The 21,424-nt window shown below is 38.6% G+C and overlaps 1 protein-coding gene across 3 annotated transcripts in view; it reads right to left on the bottom strand.

The window, feature by feature from the left end:
* Positions 1-21,424, bottom strand: part of ITGB6 (integrin subunit beta 6) — a 46,165-nt gene that overhangs the window by 3,845 nt on the left and 20,896 nt on the right. For all 3 annotated transcript variants that reach the window (XM_039701389.1, XM_039701397.1, XM_039701380.1), the window contains 10 exons: positions 20,453-20,618; positions 19,771-19,932; positions 18,920-19,015; positions 16,133-16,222; positions 11,431-11,565; positions 10,808-11,225; positions 10,101-10,323; positions 7,572-7,669; positions 2,901-3,020; positions 1,175-1,341 (listed from right to left, as the gene is read on the bottom strand). In XM_039701389.1, coding sequence (XP_039557323.1) covers positions 1,175-1,341; positions 2,901-3,020; positions 7,572-7,669; positions 10,101-10,323; positions 10,808-11,225; positions 11,431-11,565; positions 16,133-16,222; positions 18,920-19,015; positions 19,771-19,932; positions 20,453-20,618 — 1,675 coding nt within the window. The remainder of the gene's footprint in view (positions 1-1,174; positions 1,342-2,900; positions 3,021-7,571; positions 7,670-10,100; positions 10,324-10,807; positions 11,226-11,430; positions 11,566-16,132; positions 16,223-18,919; positions 19,016-19,770; positions 19,933-20,452; positions 20,619-21,424) is intronic.

The raw sequence follows: 21,424 nt of genomic DNA, 5'->3' as shown, positions 1-21,424 counted from the left end.
CAAGCCACTGAAATCCAGAGTGATCTGAATTCAGGCAGCACAAACCATCCTGGACTCAGGAACATGCTTCACTTCATGCCTCCCAGATTAAAGTGATGTACACCATCAAACAATACCTCAGCAAATGTGTCCCATAAAATTTGTGTATCAAATTTGGCAGTTAGACCTTTATAAAACCAGTGTCTCAGCACTCAGGTGTGACTTGTCACTGTCCTCTTGTCACATACACTACCTACTGTGTGCTGGGAGAAGGGCAAGTCCCACCTGAGCTTTTCATCCTGGCCTCTCACCAATCACTTCCTATCCTTTCCTCTTGTAACAGAAAATAAAATTAAAATGCTTCTATCCACTGTATCCTTCCCTTCCATCTTACCATACCTAGCTCTCCTGAAGGACCAAGAAAACATTCCCAGGTGGCCTTGCCTGTAAGTTAGTGATTTTCCCCAGGTCAAAAGCTGAAAGGCTGACAGTGTCCATTCTTGGAAAAAGTTGCAATCACAGGACTTTGTAGGAGAGTGGAGCTGTGTGAGCACATTGTCTGTCCTCCTGACACCGGCCAGAAATGCTTACTCAACATGCTTTTTTTGAAAAGATCCTCAGAAGCCCTAAAGCTTTTGCAAAAGGGCAAAAAAGTCAAGGCCAGAAAAGAAAGAAGAAAAGGGAACATGTGATGCAAGCTTACTTTAGGTGCCCAGAGTTATAGAAAGAAAAGGAGGCCTGGATTTCTCTGTCCTTTCCCCTGCATTTGGGACAGTTCCATTCACTTCTGCTCAGTGGGAGTGGGCTTGGGTTGTGACAGAGGCCAGGAACAACCTCCCTTTCCTAAACAGCTCTAAACAGGCAGAGGGCTACACCTTGGATAATCATACAGGCAGACAACAGCATTGTTAGGATTAATGGAAGACTGGCTAATAATTTAAAACTATTAATAGAAAAACAATTATCTACACATTCTTACATGTGGAAGAAATTAAACCAGGAGATGAAACACTAGATAATTTTCATCCATTAAATAATCATGATTTCACTTTATAGAATAGTAAATGTGGCAAAAACCTACCAGCAAAATCTATCCATTTAAGAGAACAAAATCAAGATGCAGAATTTTAAAGGGAGTTGTGCATCATGCAATCAAACTAAAGAATCTTGTACAAAATCAATGTATTTCACATACCGTTTGCCATTTAACTTTTGATTTTTCTGCTTCAAACTTGGCCACCTCTTTTCGGTCTTGAAGTGACACCAATAATTTCCATATACAAAGTAAAACAATGCCAATGAGAAGAATAGCAAGGGTGACACCCACCACTATCATTGGGATATTTGGGTGCTGTGCACAATCTGTGGAAACAAAAACAGTTATGACTGTGAATAAGTAATTAATAAATTCTAGGCAATTAAAAACAGTCAAGAGATGTGCTGAGATTCTCATTTGCCATGAGCTGGACACACCTTTTTCTTCAAGTTCATGTTATTTTTCTCCTGTTAGCTTGCTAAAGGCTTTGTGAAACCAGCTGAAAAATATTGCATTAAAATGTTTTAAAAATTATTTGCTAACTTATTCCACTGCTCTTTTACCATGACAATTAGCAGCTGCTTGCTGGATACAGACACAGATTCTGAAGAGAAAAGTCAGAAAATTGATTTCAAATCTGTTTCGATATAATTATAAAAAACACGGCTGAGTTAACAAAATTATGAATTTTACAATATTATGGCTGGAGCTCTAGTTCAATTAACTGATATTCAGTGGGTTGCAGAAGAAAAGATTCGCATGAGATCTATATCAGGGTAAAGTCACCAAAGATACTGATAAAATAGAAGAAATGGCATTTCTCTCATGAAAACAATAAGGAAAAATTCCTTCAGATTTGTTGAAAGTGTTGGACTGTGCAGTTGGAAGGAATTTTGCATTTCAAATTCTGCAATAAATTTTACAATAAAATATTTCTGAGGGTCAGAATTAAAACTGAACTTTTTGCTTCACCAAATCCCAAAGAAGTTTGATTACTTTAATATTAGAAAGTACTGTCTATGAAAGTTCGTGAACACTACTATTTTACAAAATTTTCTCCTGAACCATGGTTTCAGAACATTAAAAAATTTATTTCAGTCTGGTTTGTCTTACATGATTGTATTTCACATTCTGTTTTTGCTTGATGGCCTCAGTTAACTAATTCTGAGGGGCTCTGTTTTGAGCACTGGGCTGCTGTTCTGGCTACTGGTGCCATATAGACTTCAGTTCCCTGAATGAAATTCTATTCCTAGAGAATTTCTAGGGGTCTCATCCCAGTTCACATTTTAAGGTCCAGGAGCAGAACAGCAGATGACAGTGAAACTGGTCATTGTGGTGTTGTGGGAGGGCCATTACACAGAGGTCAATGAACTCACAGAGGTCAGTGAAAAGAAGATATTTCTTCTCCTTTTTATTTTTTTTGGTCAAATATAATTTAAATGCATAATAAAGTATTTAATAAAGATAAAATCTTACCTTTAAATTCTTGAATTTTAGGGATTTAGGGATGTAGGTTAAGAGGTGTGCTTCTTTAGTACTACCTTTGTTACAAGACCTTTGTATATATAATTTCAAAGTGAGTTATAGTTTTATCACATAATGCAAATGATGTTTGGTATCATCCTCTTAGAACTGCACAAACTATTGAAAAAATTAACTTATTCTTACAGCCCAAGGATCATTCTGCCCATTTTTCATGAGAGACCAAGTATTTATGTCACCACTGCATTAAATAAGTGCTTGAGGAGCTGTTTGGCTGGGCAGAGAAGAGCTACAAACACAAGGAGGAGATGTTCTGCTTCAAAGAGCTCTGCTTCTAGATTGCTAACCTTGTCTGTGGTTTTAAATCAGATTTCACCTACAAAAGCCAATATTCACTGCTTACCTTTCCGTTCTATGTTGTGAATGACTGTCCTTCCCTGTTCATCCACAGCCAGTAGAAATGTGGTTATACATTCATTTTCCCCCTGCAAAGAGCAGGAAATGGATTTATCCTCTGAATAATCTGCAGAGGGAAGGAAAAAAGTAATTCATCAGATCAAATGAAATTTAACCTTTAATAACCAGAGAGACTGCTGGCATCATGTTTGTCACAGCCTTGTCTGCAGATGGTGAAGAGTGAAAGACAAAGCAGAAATACTGTCAGAATTTCTACTAAATTTAACGGCTTTTCTTCCAATCCCAATTTTATTTAGTTTCTGATTTTTCACTTATATTTCCAAAGAACTGATCAGATGTTGTCAATCTGCACTGACCATCTAGTGTACCTTGTTACTTTCGTGTACTGTGAATTTCAATGAATTGGAAAGGCTCCCAAAACTCTTAACTGGCAGCTGTCCAGGAAATGTAATAGCCCCAAATTATGGGACAAAGTAACCAGTGGAACAAAATATGTTCCTTTGGTTTGCAGCTACTCCTGCCACCTGTAGGTCATGTTTCAGAGTAGATATATGTACATCAAGCAGCTGTGGGTGCTGTTAAAAGGGCTGCCATTCATTTCCTACACAACAGGCCCCTCAAAGGTCACTGTGTGTCCAGCACTGTTACAAGAGTAACAGTAAATAAAGATTAACCACAGCATAATAAAGATTAATAACAGAATCTGAGATTTTTGTAATGGGATTCTGGAAGAAGCAAATAAAGTGACCTGAGATGACAGTCTGACCCCATTTATTCATCCCTCCACTTACTGTTGATTGTGCAAAAATTTAATCCATTTTTTCCTTCCAGGTTATTCCTAACTGGGGAGCTGCGAAAAACTCATTCAAAGGGAACAGAGAGACAGAAGGAAACTGACTTTGAGGGACAATATAAAGCAAATAAGCAATCAAAAAGTGAGAGTACAAGCGCCGAGCCAGAAATGTCTGGAGTGTAACTATAATATAACATTTTACAGAGGAAAAAATACTCTATACCTGTGTGCAATAATACCTCTGGGGCTAAATGTTTATATGTTCATACAGTCCATGATTTGAGATGTCACTGGAAATCTAGGTATGCTTTTCAATATCTTTTAGTCAAACTTTATAGGATTTATTTTTAGAAGAAGGAAAAACAGTAGGCTTCTCAAATATTTCTTTAAAATAATTGTCACTGACCATTATTTTCTACCCGTTCAAAACTCTTAATGAAATTTCATAAGCAATTGTGCTAAAAATCTTAAAGTCCTCAAACTTTAATATGAAGAGTAATTGATTAGAAATCAGACAAGAATAGAGCATTTTAAAAAATCTACACTACATTTAAAAAAAATGCTTGCTCTAGTTTTTCTTCACCATATTGCTTATTATCATAAGATTTGGTCTTTCAGAAAATACTATTAAACACCATAGAAAAGATGGAACTATAGACTACCCTCCCGTCCTTTTCTCTGCTTGTTATAAAGAGAATCCTAGCTGGTTGGATTTTAATGGAAACCTGTTCTTGATTTGAGCCTTGTGTTTAACCTGTTGCTGGCCCTTGGTGGCAGCACCTTGTGTTATCTACCAAGGGGACAGGCAGCCTAGACCTGCTGATTTAACAAGATCTGGTTTTGTTAGAAGGGCCATGAACTGCAGACTTATGACTCTTGCTGGCATGTCACAGTTCCAGTAATACTGTCAAAAGTTTTGCAATATTTGTACTTTCCCAATACTTTTAAGCAAGGAGACTCAAAATACTAACTTGCAAGAGGGAAAAAAAATGGACAAGGATAGTTGTTAGCTATCCTGAAAATAGAGAAAAACTTGCAAACATACACCAAATATAATTTAGAAGGCAGTAACTGCACATAGATTAGTTATTTTTACATGATAATTTTTGTTTAATGTCATAATTTGAAAGCAAGGGGAGCAGAATACTGATTATGTGCAATGATGTAGAAATGAAAGCAAAAATGCCAGTTCAAGCTATTCAGAATCCAGCTTATGGTTAGCATTTTTATTTCCCTGATATTATTTTTAGAATGAGGGATCACTAAAGAGAGACCATTGCATATGTTATTTGCAGCTCATCAGCATAAAAATTTGCCTAGGTAGGTAAATCCCTGTAATTTACATCTGTGTAATCTTCTGCATTCTGCAGTGAATCGTCACACTCTTCTGCAGCCTAATTCTGGTGATTTAAATTGTATTTGAAATAACTGGAGTCACACTGGAGGAGAAATCGGGCAACAGTGGCAAGCAGGAGACTCAAAGCATGACAGACTGTTTCACAGCAGATACATTTATAAAAGATTCAACACCAAAAATGTTGACTGTAAATTTAAATGTCATTATGCCCTTTTGTGTTTGCTTTTTGCTCAACAAAATGCTTTTTTTGAGCAGAGTTCACCTCACTCTGACTCATAACAGTGCTGACATAGAGGTTTATTCAGCCTCCACTTTGCTGCTGCACTGGGAATTTGTGAGGTGTCAGCACTATGGGGTAGGAAAAACGTCGGTTCTCCAAGGAAAGTATAACTGTCCCTGCTCTGCTGGGCTCGTGGCAGGAGCAGCCTGGTGCACTCTGGCTGGGTGCTGGCAGGAGATGCCTTTTAGGAGTTTTGGTTCCTGTTGTGTAGTGAGTAGAGCAACAAGAGCTTCTCCCACACCTATGTGACAAATGGGTGATTAGCCTAATTTAAATGTTCAAGGATTAAAAGGGAATGAAGATAGAAGTTTGGAAGTGGTGTCTGCTGCAGAGATCAGCCCAGCAGATGTGAAGCCATCAGCACCTGCAGAGCTGCTGGGCATCCCATGCCAGGTCATGCCTGGGCTGACCTCACCTGCTGGTGGGGAGCAGAAGAAATCCCTGGCAAACCCAGAACCAAAGCAGGGAGGTGAAAGGCACGAGTCACAGCCTAAAACTGGCTCTCTCAGGAAACAGGAAAATGTAAAGCCCACGCTTTTTTGTTGCTTCACATTTCCAGTCATTGTGTTGCAACATCCATGTGCAAAAGAGAAACAAAATTTTTGAAGTGCTAATGTTTTATTTAACCTAGAGCTTTTACTTTTTTCTTTCCACAAAAGCCTTGAAACATTAAAGAAACTAAAACATAAACCAGAAAGAAGTATACTACCCCATTAAGTTGCTCAATAATCTGTCTTAAATATTATGCGGTGTGCTAGTTTTACCACTTTCAGATAATAGTTTTTATTCTATGATTATATTTTAGCTATTATTTTAAAGGTTAGTTTTTTCTTTCAGGACTTCTTGATGAGGCCACCCAAGCATTTCAGATGAAACTGAAACAGCTGCTTCCTTCTTTTTTTTTCTATTTTGAGGGATCTGGATGGGAACATGAAGGTTGCAGCAACTGCTGTAAATAAATTTTGATTCTAAAGAAGTAGATGAGAGTCTCAATCAGGGAAGCACAGGACAGGAAAACAAGGAAATATGCTGGAATAGCAGATGATATTGTCATGGTCATATATGTGACTCTCTATACGTGAACAGAACCATATAAAAGGCTGATTCTGCTCTTAATTAGCATTCATTATATTTAAAAGTATAATATTTTTTATATTCCTAGCTACAAATATCTTCCATCTTACAAAAGCAATCTGAAGCTAACTGAAGACATACAATACAAGTGCTTATATGTCTTTTAAGCCTGTAAAGATATTTTTCTATTTATAAATATATACTGAAGTATTGCCATCAAAAACAAAAGGTGTGACCTTGCTGGAAGGATGCACACCAGTGACATTACTGCATGCACACAGCTCTGGATAGGCTTCCAGGAGCTTGCAGATACAAACCTTTGCAGATACAAACATGAATGAATGAATGAGGATTCATCTTCTTACATTTATCTTATTTAATGCTTATGGTACGTCTGTGATGTGGACATAACTAGCCTATGTCCTGCCTTACTTAACAATTGCAATAGAACTGGGACTAGAATTGCCACTGGAATAAATACAGGTTGCCTGCTGAGCAGGCACCTTCCTTTACAGAAAAAAAAAAATTGCACTTTTTTGATTTAAAGGCTTGGTTTGGGGTTTTTTGGTTGTGGTGTGGTTTGTTGGATTTTTTCCTGATAGTACTATTTTACTCAAGATTAATTCCTATTCCAGAAATTTCCATTGATGCAGGGCACTATTGAATCAAAGCAAACAGCTGAAAGATGTTCTTGGCCTTTTAGAATACAAGAAATGTTTTTTGCCACAGGTTAAATGGCTGTGTTTAGTCACCAGCTGTAATCACGAATCTGCCTGAGGACTGGAGTCAGGTTTTGTATTTGTAAGGCTCAAGAAGCCCTGCTAGAACTCGTGGTACAGGCATAACAAACTCAGAAAATTTCATCTATCACTGATATGCAGGGACTGGTATCTATTAAATTCTACACTTTCCTGCATAAACTACTTAGAAAATAGGCATGATCCAATGAGTTAATTACCTGGAAGGGTTATACCAGCCCTGTTCTGCATTTCCTACTTGCCTCAGAAGAGCCATAGACAGACAGTAATTCCCTAATGACCCATAATATAATTCCACAGCAGAAAAACAAGGCTACTTTCAAATATAAAATTACTGAAAGTGGAACCTCCTGCTAATCACACACACACAAGAAAGGAAGATTGAGTATACCAACCCTTTGCCATGCTGACAGTTGCATCTACCAATTTGCATTTTTCACTGCAATCTCCCAGTAACTTGTCATCAGAAGCCAAGTGACATTCCACACAGCTCCTGTGGAAAATAATTCAGCAGCTCATCAATCTCTGCCTGTCACAAAGCAACAATACAAAAGCCAGCATGTGTGCATCTGCATTTTGAAAAGCAGCTAAATAAAAGGTCTTCTGCTATGGATACAGTTCTCAGGAATATGATAGGTACTGCCACAAAAAAATTCCTAACAAAACCAAAGGAAAAAAAACTCCACCTGAATAAAGGTATTGTGGATAAGCTCTGTCTTGTCCTCTATTCTCTCCCAGTTTGTTAGCTACCAGACAGAACCCCAGGCAACATTATTCATGTAGGTCTATCAGACATGTGGTTACTCACATGTAACATTCCTCTTCAAAAATTAAAAAAAAAATCTGAACAGTGAATATTCTCACACTAAATACCAGCTGAAGGAATTCCTATCAGATGAACAATATCTGAAATTGACTTCAAAGAGATCAAGCTCAGGCACCTACTATGAGTTTGCCTTTGTTGCAAGTCTATTGAATAATGCATTAAAACACTTTCCAGGTGTCTCAACAGTTGTCTCTTGAATATGTTTACTTGTCTCAGGAATTACTTAGATCCTATTCATACTAATGAAACATACAGGAAAATTATTTTTTATTCAGTGGTGGAAATTATTGAAATACTATTTAAAAACAGAATCTCTCTGTAAATTTAATGAGATTTTAATAAATCCAGGATCTATTAATGGAAAATAAAACAACAAACCTAATTCATATATGAACATTTCTGATGGACAACATGTTTGCTAATTTTTCACAAATAGTTTCAGCCAAATTGAGTGGCTGGGACTCTGAGAAGCAGCCTGAAGGACTGACTTCATTAAAAAAAAGAGAAAAAAAAGGAGTGAAGAAGAGAAGAGAGAAGAGAAGAGGAAATAAGAAAGGAAAAAGGAGAACTGCAACAAAACATAAAAAACCCTGGCTATCTCCTGTTGCATTGAGTTACATATAACCATGGGAATAAGCTGAGGCTGCTGAGTTTATCTTCAGTTTATCCCTCACTCTGGAAATGGTGAATAGTAAAAGTGAGTGGGTAATGGGATAGCCTCTATCTCATGGAGATAAATTCCGTATTGGTGGTGGTTTTGTCATATTCACCATGTTTCTCATGCTACACTCTCTTTCTCAGCTGCCTTGCCATTGATCTCCACCCCCTCTGACCTGGTCTTTCAGCTGTCTTAGTTACCCTCCCAGGTACTCCCAGGGTTCTCTCTCTCTTGGCTTTTTGTGCCCTGTGTTTCAGCATGGGAAGACACTGAAACGTAAAGAAAAGATCCAACACTGCATACAATATACATGTTTAAACGGGTTAATGAAATGCCTATCATGTAACTTTATATTTCTTGTTCTTTGAAACTGGGCAGAGCAAAGCAGCAGCATTGTCCTTTTTGTTTAGAGCAGTTGCATGCAGAAATTCTCTTTGAACATACTGAAAGGCTCAGTTTTCTTAGGGCAAATTTAGCACCAACAGGAAGAGATCGATGAATTAATCACATCATAGAATAGCTTTTCACTCAGATACACTGTAGACTGCAGCGACAGGTATGAAAATACAGTGTTGGCAAAAAATAAGAAGACAGGAAATCATCATGAACCATGCAGCCTAAACTGCTCAGCACTCAGAAAGCAAGGCCAGGGTCATTAATAACATGTGTTCTGTGAAGTCTAATCCAACTTCTAGCTTAAATTTCTGCTGAAGACTGCTCCATTTGGACTGTAGCCCTGCAAGAGCTCATGTAATACAAGCACAAGCAATGGTGTACTTGGAGTGGTCATCTTGACAACCTGAGTATTTTTGCTTGCTTTTTCTGTCATGCACCATAGCAGACACCTTGCATCACAGCAGGAAAGCTATATAAATTGAGGATGCTCAGTGGACAGAAGACATTTCACCATTTACAAGCAATTTATCATCAACCTATACATGACATACAGCTACCAAATTATTCATTCCCAGACTATTATCTAGTTTGTTGTACTTACACCTTTTTAATTTCACCAAGCTTAACTGAATTTGGACTATGAATTTGTGAATGTGTGAAGCTTGAGTAGACAACATGAACTTATTCATATGTATGAGAATGGTAATACAAATGCCAAATTTTTCTGTGAGGCCATGTAGGTGTCAGATAAGGCCACCATTCTGATTAGTTGTTCAGCCAGGGACAGCAGTGGAAGTGTAAAGTTTTACCTGTGCTTCTTTAAGTTGACTTAATTGTTTCACATAAAGTCCTTTTGTACAAGAGCAATGATCATGGATGGTTGATATATGAGTTGTGACTACCCACCTCAAAGGACAAAGAAGCTCTTGGGTTCTGGTCTGTAAATCTAGTTTACAGACATGGCAGTAAACACACTGCTGAGGCAGTATAGGAAATAGATACCTGGGTGATATAAACATCAGAGGTTTAAAGCCACCACATTACCATCTGGAACTGCAGGGGTCACCGCAGAGAGGGCATTTTTCACACGTTTGGCCTGAAGCCCCTGGATGGGTGCAAGCACACGTCCCACAGATGCATTCACCTCTCCCACTGCACAGTGTCCCATCCTCAGCAATGCAGGTGCTGGTGTCAGTTGTGCAATTACAGTATTCACCAGTCCATCCACTGTGGCACCTGCATTCCCCACAGTCACAGTCACCATTGCCTGGAAAAACATTTATTATACTTCAAATCAGTCACTGATAATTCAAAAAGAATATGAAGGATGAGCTTTAAAATTATTCTCTTTAACAGAAAATATTTTGCTCTCCAACTCTTCTTCCTAACATCTTCCTTTCCCTCCCACAATCTTCAGTTTTAAGTCAGAAGATCAGATTTTTCCTTATCCTGGCTGTAAGCCAGTGCAGCTCCATTCTCTTTACTGGAGCCCTCCATGCAGATCTTGTCTCCTGGCAGCACACGACCTAATTTGTAAATATTTCTGACTTATAATGGCATAGCTGAGACTAATTTAAGTCGCAAGACCATTCATAACTGGCAATCCTTTATACGGAATTGATCGCGACCGAAATGCTGAAAATACAAATGAGCAAACACATGATGACAATACAGATTCCCAAGCCCCCAGCCAAGGGTGAGCCCACAAAGCCCTGAGTGGGCCCCAGCAGCAGCAGCACCGAGGGCCGTACCTGCGCACTGCAGGCCGCGGTGCCGGACGCAGGAGAAGTCATTGCACTCGCAGCGGGGCCCGTAGACCTTCCCGTAGGGGGACGGGTGGCACAGGCACTGCCCGCAGTAGCAGTCGCCTCTCCCGCTGCAGGAGCTCTGCTCGGCTGGGCCCCGGCAGGAGCTGGCGCCCAGGGAGCTCTCGTGGCACTCGCAGCGCGGCCCCACGTACCCGGGGCTGCACACGCACACCCCGCACTCCAGGGAGCCTTTCCCTTGGCTGCACTTCGGGCTCTTCTCCTCGGCCTTGGCCTGGCAGGCGCAGCTGCAGAGGGGGAGAATTTCCATCTCCAGCACGTCGCTGAGCCCCACGGGTTTTATCTTGATAAGCCTTCTGGTCTTCTCACAAGAAGAGAGACTAACAGTCACATTGAAAGAGACCTGGAAGAGAGAACGGGGCTGCTGGGAGCACAGGGAACTCTGCAGGGCGCTCAAGAAGTGCATGCAGAGGACAGAGCAAGAGGGTCACAGATACCGCCTGCTTTTTGGTGACTTGTCTGGAGGAAGATCATTTAACAAAGAGCAACTCTACCCTGGTGTCCTAAATTATATGAACTTCATGTCTTTGGAGAATTTCTTCACTTACTGTATCTCCCACTTTCACATGAGAGCATTTCCTCTGATGCGGAGAAAAGGTCCCATTGTTACAGATGGCCGTGAAGGAGAGATTGAGCCCTTCCGTCTCTCCCAGGATCTCCAATTCAACCTCAGACCTCAGCTCCTTCAAGGAAATAAATGTGAGATTAATGGAGTGATAACACTACCATGTGCTGCCACTGCTCCACGTCTGAGGAACGTGGTCTGTAATTTATCCTGACTTACACAGGAGCACACTCGTGCTTTGGCACTTTGTTTGCAGAACCCTCTATTGCAAGAAAAATGGGAAACGAGCAAAATAAAGCAAACGCTGACAGGCCCAGCTTTCAGTGGAAAGCAGTGCTGGTATCACTTTAATATCTGCTATTACAGGGTTTATTTCCTGCCCTTCCAGGAGAACACATTCAATGTTTTATTAAATCACCTTTCATAACTCTGCTGACTGATGCAGGTTTCAGGTCTGGACTTTTTGAGGAGTGGATTTGTGTCCCTGATTGCATTGCTAGGTTTGGGCTTTTCCTGATTAGCCAAACTGTGTCAATATTGCTCCCTCCCTTCCTTTCTTCTCACAATGGAAATTCCTGCTTCATGAGCTGTTTGTGCTATTTTAACCTGTATTCAACAACATCCCCATTATTTAAATCAATTTGTTCATCAAACTTCCATTTTGTGAGTCACAAACTGTCTTTCTGAAATCACTTATACTAGCTACCTACATTTTAAGTCTTTAAAATATTTTATAGCAACTTTGCTTACACAACCTTAATCCAAAGCCTATCAGAGGCCATGGGGAAATTCCCTATGACTTCATTAGTCTGTGGATCCAGTAAATGGAATTTTTTCAAAAGTACCTCAGCAACTGCTGAGAAAACATCTCACTGACTTGACTTTGTGCTCACAGAAGTTTAATTGCTTGCAAAATACCCCCTGCCCTTCAATCAGAGCACAGAGAACTTGCTGACCTTACTTCAGTGAGTCATTCTACTCAAGGTAGCAGGGTGACTCAATGGAGTAAAGGTCTGGTGGGGTAAATCAAAGTGAAAACAGAATAAGTATAAACCTGCACAGACAACTCCCTGTCCTACGTACATGTTCTGGATTCCCAGGAAATTTGTCTTAGGGTTGTAAAATTGTGCCCTGGGCATCAGGTTTGTAATGCTGGTAAGTTTGGATATGTCCAAATTTCCATTTCCCTTTAATTGGAGGTAGGTGGTTGTGTCACTATTGAAACAATGCAGAGTTGTCAATAATAATTTGTTTGTCATAGCTGGGCTCTCCCAAAAGGACCCAAAACAGCAAATCTCTGGGTAAAGCTGTGTCTGTGGGCATGTGCTTATGTTGCAGGGTGTATCACCAATAGTCCCTCTCCACTAACTGTAAAATTACAATGTGCAAACAGAGTGCAACTATGAGAGAAAATTAAATGCTGCTGAACACCAAATTGTAATACTTTGAATTCTGGAGTCTGTATTCTATCATTTGAATGTGTCTTGCTGTTGTGAGAGGTCAAATTATTCATCTTACAGCAGTGAAAGTGAACACAAACTGTAATAAATTCAAGGTTTTTAGATCCTAATATGTGTGAGTATTTCAAATCATGTTTTAATATAACATCTTTAAGCCATTCACAGAGAAACATTTGTAGTTCAAAAAGTTTTCTAAATGGAACAACAGACAAAGAAGTGCTAAATACTTGTGCCCTTCTGTTATCTGTCCTTTCTAATACATTATTTATTTGTTCTCATTCTTGTGTAAGTGCAGGTACAAAAAACTGTGGGGAAAAGGGGGAATTTTTCTGAAATTTTAAGTTCTTGGAATGGCTTTAGTCAAACTGCCTGCTATCTGTCACACAGCATTTTAGCCTACAGCTCTGCAACACGAAGTTGTGCAGAATTCAATGCTAAACAAAACAGGCAGAAATATGCTTACAGAAGAAAATAAACCATACTTGGAAAGAACACGAGAACTCCTTTCAACAAATATTTTGACAGCTCAGACTTTCTTAACTTGCTTACTTCCTCTCTGAAGCTTTTATATGGCAACACATGGTGAATGGCATTAGCAAACCTTGTGTTTGCACAGCAAGTAAACACTCAAGAAGACTTTAAAAGTGTTAAAAGATTTAGCCTAACTCTACTCCCAGGGGGCAAAAAGTTATTTATTTCTTTTCTTGTGAGTGAAGAAGCAGAGACACAGGACATTGAATTGAACTTCTGAGTGTATAATGAAAAGTTTCTAACAAAAGTAGTATTAGTTCTGTTTGCATGTGATTTTTAATTGTAGGTCTCCTGTAATTTCCTTCTTCACAGTCCAAAAAAATTCAGATACCTTTACTCCTGTCAAATAAAGGGGCATTTTGTGCTTCCTGCTTGGAAGACTTTTCAATCACAAAACAATAAGATTGTTAACCTTTAAGGTTAAGTGTAATAAAAAGGACTTTGGGAAATTTTGAGTGTGACATGTTGCAGCTTGCACACTTCTTCCGTCTAGAAAGACATGTGGGACTTTAAGAACATACGTGCAGCTCTGCACCATGTCTGGTGCGTGGTCCAGACATGCTGTGCCTGGATGAGGTTGTGACAAGTTATGGCCCAAAGGCAGGAGCAGCCTTTCTGCAGCCACCTCCCTGCCACTGCTGCAGGGCAGCGAGCTCAGAGCTCCTCCAGACCCTGCCCGTGGAACAGATGAGAACGGGATCAGCCCAAACAGCTCAGGAGCTGCATCGTGGTCACCCCTGCCAGCTCTGGGACCTGCTCTGTTCAAAGCATGCAGCAGCTAAAAAGCCAACAGAGCCAGGAGGCTGGGGACAAGGCAGAGGACATGGCTGTGCCTTTGTATAGATCCCAGTGTGCCCTCACTGTGTACTGCAAGCTCTTGTGGGCTCCACATCTCAGGAGGCACTCATGAGAGTCAGGGCGGGTAAACAGATGGTCAGATAAAGTTACCAAGGGGATGGAGCAGCCAGGGAGAGACTTAAAGGACTGGGACTCTAATTTGGAGGGAAGATGGGTGTGTGGAAGGTGTCTCAGTGACACAATATAATGAAAGAATGAAAACACAAAGATAAGGTGAATGCAGAGCTGTTATTCACCAAACCCTATAACTCGGGAGCTAGGGTGTACTCAGTGAAAATTTAAAGCATTAGAAGTAAGTTAAAATAGGAATAAGAAAATTGTGCCTTGAGACAGTGGAACTGAACCCCTCCTTGTCATAGAAGGCGACAGAAGCCAAAAATATCAGCAGGCTCAAAAAGGAGAGTAGGGAAAAAAATCACAGGCCATAGGAACATTAGCAGATGCTAAGAAGAAGAGGCAAGGATTCACGCCTCACATTTTCAATATTCCAGTGAGGCAACTTATGTTACAGCAAAAACACCAGGACACAGCACTGGGACAATTTTTGTGTGGTTTTTTCCATTACTTACTGACAACAACATGGTATTTTAGCTATTAAATGTAGGAACCTGTGTCTATACATTAGGCTGCCAGCTTGAAAAAATGCTGATAGGAACCAGATGTGACTAGGAGCAGGTTGGAATCCAAAAGTGAAATTCCATTGCCACTCAAAGTTAAGCAATATCTTTGCTCATAAGAAAATTTCCTCATCTTTATTTATTAAAATTTGTACACTCATAAGATTAACCCTGAAGTTCCCTCCTTGTAATTTTTCATAAAATGGAGAAATTCCTGGCATTTTGCATTTCATTTTAAAAAGTCGTAATTCAGAATTTGAATTGTCTTCATTGCTTTTATAAGAGTTAGAAGAATTTGGTTTCCTTCTTATCACTAAGACCAAAGTAATTTTGGCACAGTGATGACTATCTTATTCAGGTGATAGAAGGAAGAGCAGAAAAAAAAGTAAGGAAAGAAACAGAAGCTATTTGCAAAGGGTTATTTGTCATTGTAGACAACTGGTAGAGCAGGTTTTTAACAAAAATGGGCAGAGATGGAACAGAAAAATCTATGGGATATCAGCGTATTTATAAGTTGATGTATCTGTGCAAAGATCTGTACAACTGCCTAAAACCATTCCTCTGACAGAAGAGAGTTAGGCACCCAGGATGCTCTGAAGAGCAGTGCTGAGTTTATGTTCCTGACATAATTAAAGTATTCCTTTGTATTACTTAAACAAACCCATTCAAATCCTGGCATTACCTAAACAAACCCCTGTTGCTCCCATATTGCTCTTTTTGAAAACCTCAGAACAGCCTCACAGAGGCAGCATCAAATTACTAAAGCAGAGAAGAGCACTGAACACAGAATAGTGGGTTTTTTTCCCCAGATATTCCTGCAAAGCAATTGTTTGTCTGCTCTGGCGGCAGCTACCAACTTCAGTCCCTGTTGAGATGTGGAACTGAGAGACCTGAATATTAAAGAAGGCTTAAGAGTAGGTGTAAAATACAGGAATATGAAGAAGGCAATGCCAATGACACACTGATTTAAATTCAGCATTCCAGCAGAACTAAGGATTGACAGAAGGTTATAGGAATTTTGTTTCTGTGCTAACTTAATCCTCAGAGTGAACACTTTTCCTGTTAAGGTCAGCACCTAGCATAAAAAATGATGTAATCATTCAGTTTCATAAAAGGAATCCGTTCAAAAAGGGAATCAAAGACACACCTTTTTACCAAACTGCAAACCAAAGTCAAACATGTAAATATGAAGGAAGAAGCTGCATTGTACCCATCTTACCTGATATGCAGCAATGATCAATTGGAGAATATTTCCAGAATCCTTCTGTAGTCGTCCAACGGTAGCACCAGGAATAAGCTTTGCATAATTCTGGAAATATAAAAGATTAATTTAAAGCACAACAGAAGTCTAGGTACCAAGGAGCCACCATCTAAAAAAAACCCCACCCTAAAACCAAAAAAAAACCCACCAAACAAACAAAAATCCCCCCTCCAACAAAACAAAAAATCCAAAGCAAAAATGGAGGAGCTGACAAGAAAACCAAGTAGACTGAAGCCAAGTGAAATAAATAACAGTAATATTTTCAAGGATTCTTGCAGTCTCCATTGCACGTGTCTTAATGAAAAAGTCAGATGGAGAAGAGCTGGTTTCATTTAAAATTCATTGAAGATATTTTGTTGAATCACCTGTGTGTGATTGGAAGTTTGATACTATGGTATCCTTTAAGCTCTAATTTTTCAAATTTAGAGGGAAGATATGTTTCATCAACAGCTACATTTCTCTTTAATAAAAATATCCAGAAACAGATTCAGCTCCTCTACTGTCGTTGCACTGCTCAAGAATCTTGGACCCTACACTCAGCAGCTGCAGTCACTTTGCACATGTATCTCAGTGCTCTGTGGCTCAGATGGATTGTATGTTGAATTTCTTTGAATAATACAGTACCAATTTAGCAATTTATTTCAGTGATAAGTTGTCTTTTGGTTTTGCATTAAATTGCACTCTGACACTAACATGATATCTGACAGCTAGATTTGAAATACTGTGAATTAAAATTTTCTTACCTAATTGTTAACTACGTGAACTTCCCCTGTTTTAACCCATGCCTTTTGAAAACAATGTCTTCATCTTTTTTAAAAAAAGCATTGTAGTGCTAGTTTTTCTTTACACATTATCATATCAATGCTGTTATTTTAAATAAAAGGGAAATATGCAGAGAACTATTAATAAATATGGATAATTTGATACTCTTATATCCTTCTCATCCTTCATATCTCCAAAAGCTCTGTGATTATTTTATGTATTATGTATGGAATAGTTATCATTCATTGGATTTCTGGTGCTATTGTAAATCAGTGGGATTAACTGCATTTTATGTTACAGCTGGTGACTTTGCATTCCTGACTCCTCCTGTGATTAGTGCCTTCTCAAGTATTCTTGGAATATTGAAACTCTGTGTTTGGTACATGTGGGCCTTCTGAGAGAAACCTGGGATTTAAAATACAGTCCCCTTTAATCTGTGGTATGCAAAACAAACAGCAGGGATGTGCTGCTCTGAACACTTTGGTTGATCTCTCCTCTAGGATCAAAAATTTTCTGCATGGTGATACAAGGATGGTATTTCAAGCCCAGGCCGAGTGTGTGTTTCCAGTCCATTGGTTAGCTTCACTTCTTAGCAAATATTTCTGTTCAACTATTGCCAAGATGAGGCAGGCAAATGCCTCATCTTTTTTGGGTGCTGCTATTGCAAAACATCTAAAGGATATGATGGGATTTAGTCCTTTGGCAAATATTCATTAAAAGGTGAACTGCCATTTTATAGGGATACTCTGTTTCATGTAAAAGAAATTTGACAATTATGCATTTGAGCTCAGTGGGGTTATGTCTATATTTTAGCAGTGTAAATGATAGAAGAATTTTCATCATAAATAGCATGCCATGCCAAATATATTAAAATAATTTGAAATTTTCTATGAGTGTGGAGACTAAAGTATTTTTAGTCAAATTTTCAGTAGTGCAATACAGCCTGAAACCCTAATTTTCAAACTATTTCTCCTGTGATATAAAAAGAAATAATTCGTCCAAAAAGAGTAAGTTTTTTTTCAAAAGAAATGCTGCATAGTCAGGACTAAAGATGGAGTTTTTCCCTTATCTAAGTTTGAATACATTTTTAAAGAATTTCACTTGAAAACAAATAATACCAGCAATAGTAGCAATTACTTCATGAAAGCTTAAAGAGCAGTGTTTTCTTTTGTACCAAACTAAGCTTTGTTAAAATATCATTACTATTGCCATATTCACAGATGCTTTTTGAGTGGATAGTTTTTATAGAATGAAAGCATCCCTTGATGCTTGGCCAATATTCAGCTAAGACTAATGATGCTAGATGTTAAACATACACAAAAGTATTAGAAAATATCTTTTTTCAAAAAAAAAAATCCTTTAAAAAATAATCTCCAATTATCAGGGCTCAGTGTAGAGAATTTTCTCTCTTCTCTTGAGGTTACTGTGCTGTAGCTTTTTAGGTACATGGAAGGTTCAAAAGCACACAAGCTCTGTTACAAGCATAGGTGTTCTGTGCTTGTGCCACCCCTAAGATTTGTGTTAGACAATAATACACATATAAGTGGATAAACTCAAAATTCAGTTGAAGAGGATCAAAAATATTACATGACTGAATTATTTTTGGCTAAATCGTTGGGGATTATGCGTGGCTAGAAATACAAAATATATATTTGACAGTCTGAACACTGCACTTAAGACTAATGGAATCTATCAAGTCTATTTAAAGAGGTGCTTTTTAAGTCCTCACAGTAATTTTAAAGTAAGCTTGTCCCTGAGAACTCAGTTATAAATAGCAATAGTCAGTATTGGTATCTGATGTAATTAGAAGTGAGTTCAAGTAGATTTGAGATAAGATATTTGGGGAGAATCTTTCCACCTAAAAGGATAAATGGAAGGGTTTTTGAGGGAGACTACAGAATCTCCACCGCTGAAGCTTTTCAAGAGAAGTGAAACACCAAAACTTTCATTTCACTGACAAGCTGAACATTACAGTTTGCTCACCTCATATGTGTGAACTTGCTCATTTGTTACAGCAAAAATTAATAGAACATTGTTTTGCACGAGTTTGTCAATTAATTGTCCAATTGTAGGATACTCCTGCAAACAAACAAAAGAGAGGCACATAAATCTGTTTCTTCAGGCTTTCAGTTCCTGTCTCCCATGAAAGACACATTCAAGTGATCATAATGACCACTTTGTTCTCAGTGTAGTATAAACTTTAATTAGGAATACACCTATACAAAATAAAAGATAGTGCATATAATTTCCTCATGTTGTTTTTAAGGAAATTCCTCGGTGAAAAGTACAGAGCCAGATTCCATAGTGGGGGCTTTGGCTCAGTAGCATCTGTGTTATACACACATATTTAATCCAAAGAACTACACTGCACCAGAACAATGGTGTTTGTCCTACAATGAGCACCATAGTGTATATATTCAGTATTTTTGAACACTAAATCCTAAACTGGCAAGTTCTCTACAGAAACAGTGTCCTGCAAATTCCTGAGCTGGTCCTGAATTCACACCCTTTCAGAGAACATAATTAATGCAAATCTTGCCTTCCCTGCAGAAGGAAATACTATTTAGTCTAATTCCACTGGCTTTCCTGTTGTAGAAATTGTATTTTTTCTTTCCTTTTTCTTAACTATAATCTATCCTAATTCCATGCAAACACACTGTTCTCTCTTTATTGAAACAAGCAGTTACAAATAAAATAGATTGTATGAAATATCTGGATTCCCTAGCTTTCACACATTTTAATGTTAAAAGTGTAATTCACTAATTTTCTAAGTTGTTTGTGTTAGTCTTTAAATTTTCAGAATGTGAGAGTGTACAAAATTTGTTGGTAATTACCTGAACAGTTGACATGGAATATTCATTATTGTGGTCCAAATGACAGTTCCCATCATTAGGAATAACAATTCCTGCCAGTTTACTGTCCATCCCAAAATGGGAATCAGCGTCACTCACAAACACCAGCAAATGTAGAGAATCATTCCTCCAGCCAATTTTTTCCTGTCATTTAAAACACATCAGTTTAGCAAGCTATATTGCATCACAACATAGAAAACCAGCAAAATATTTGGAGAATGATGTCTCAAAATAAATGAACGGCTTCATTCTACTAAGTATCAAAGACAACACATCTCCTAGGAGATGATTTTCATTCCATTGTCTTTGGCCAATATTTTGTTTCATCATCCCTGTGTTTAATAACATGGGTTGGCCGTGTTCATGTCAATCTGCTTACTACTCTAAACATAGTTGATAAAAAATATTTAAACAGAAAAACAGACACAGTAATTGTATTCATATTTGGGCTTATTTGTCCCTGGCAAGTAAAAGGAGACTTAGACTAAAATATTGCAATATGCATGTTTTTCTTGTACAGCCAAAAGTATTTTCACACAAATTTAATGAGGCTCTTGGTTTGTGTTAAAAATTTTTAAAAAATAATTTGTCACTTTGAAAGACCAACATATAATACAGAAGAGATAATATATGGAATAATATTATATCTAGAAGTTTCAATTACCTTGCAAACAGCTGCCTGCATTATTGCATCAAATCCTCCCTCTGGAGTGTCTATATTAGCAGAAATTCGCTGTCCTTTCACAATTTCATTGAATTTTTCAGCATCATTTGTTAGTGGCAAAACATTTTTATATCCAAAGGTGGGTAAGCACTCATATGGTACACTTCTGCAAGAAAAGTGAGACTGCTTGTGGATAATGGAGAGTGAAAAATCACAGAAACGGCTGCTTCGGAGGGCTGCCTGGATTAGTTTTGGTCTTCTGTCTCTTGTCTCTGCTTGAGAAGAATTAATGAAAAACCTAAGATAAATAAAGAGCATTCAGTGTCTTGGGCAATGGAAAAAAATCTGCATAAAGGCTGGGAAATGCCTCCTGGAGCAGAGCAATTCAGCCAGTTGCCAACATGCAGCCCTTGCCATGCCTCCTGCTGTGCCTTGATCTCCTCTTTGGAAGCACGTTGGGATCTGTAGCTCCTTAAGGGCACTCAGAGACAACCAGCAGGGTGCTGCAGTCCTGCTCCAGGCTGCAGAGCCCAGCTTCTCCCACACAGGTCAGCTGAGGGCTCGGGCAGCCAGGGGCTGGGGAGATTGCTATACCTTAAGGGGGGGAAAAAGCAGGAGAACAGCACTGATGGCTAAATGAAACTGGTATTTTGTGGTGGGTTTGAGTTTACAACTCCTTAGTATAGCTCATAAAATTCTTTAATATATTCTAGAAAATGAAAGAAATTAAAGAAAAATACAAAACTACATGCCACACACCTTTTTGTTAACATATTAAACACATTTGTAACTAGCAGGAAAAGTTAAAAAGCAGATTCAATCCCAATAACTATCCTAATAACTTAAGACTCAAGAGAAGGATGATCGGAAGGTGAAACTAGAAGAACCAAACCTTCTTCCACAAACAGACTCGTTTACAGCTGGAAGAGGGGAGAGTTTCCAGTGAAGCTGATGAAATTAATTTTAGCCTAA

This window comes from Passer montanus, unplaced genomic scaffold (genome assembly GCF_014805655.1).
Source record: "Passer montanus isolate IOZ18808 unplaced genomic scaffold, ASM1480565v1 scaffold1, whole genome shotgun sequence".
Taxonomy (NCBI): domain Eukaryota; kingdom Metazoa; phylum Chordata; class Aves; order Passeriformes; family Passeridae; genus Passer; species Passer montanus.
Note: the sequence above shows the minus strand (reverse complement) of the source record. Positions and strands in the feature narration are given on the sequence as shown.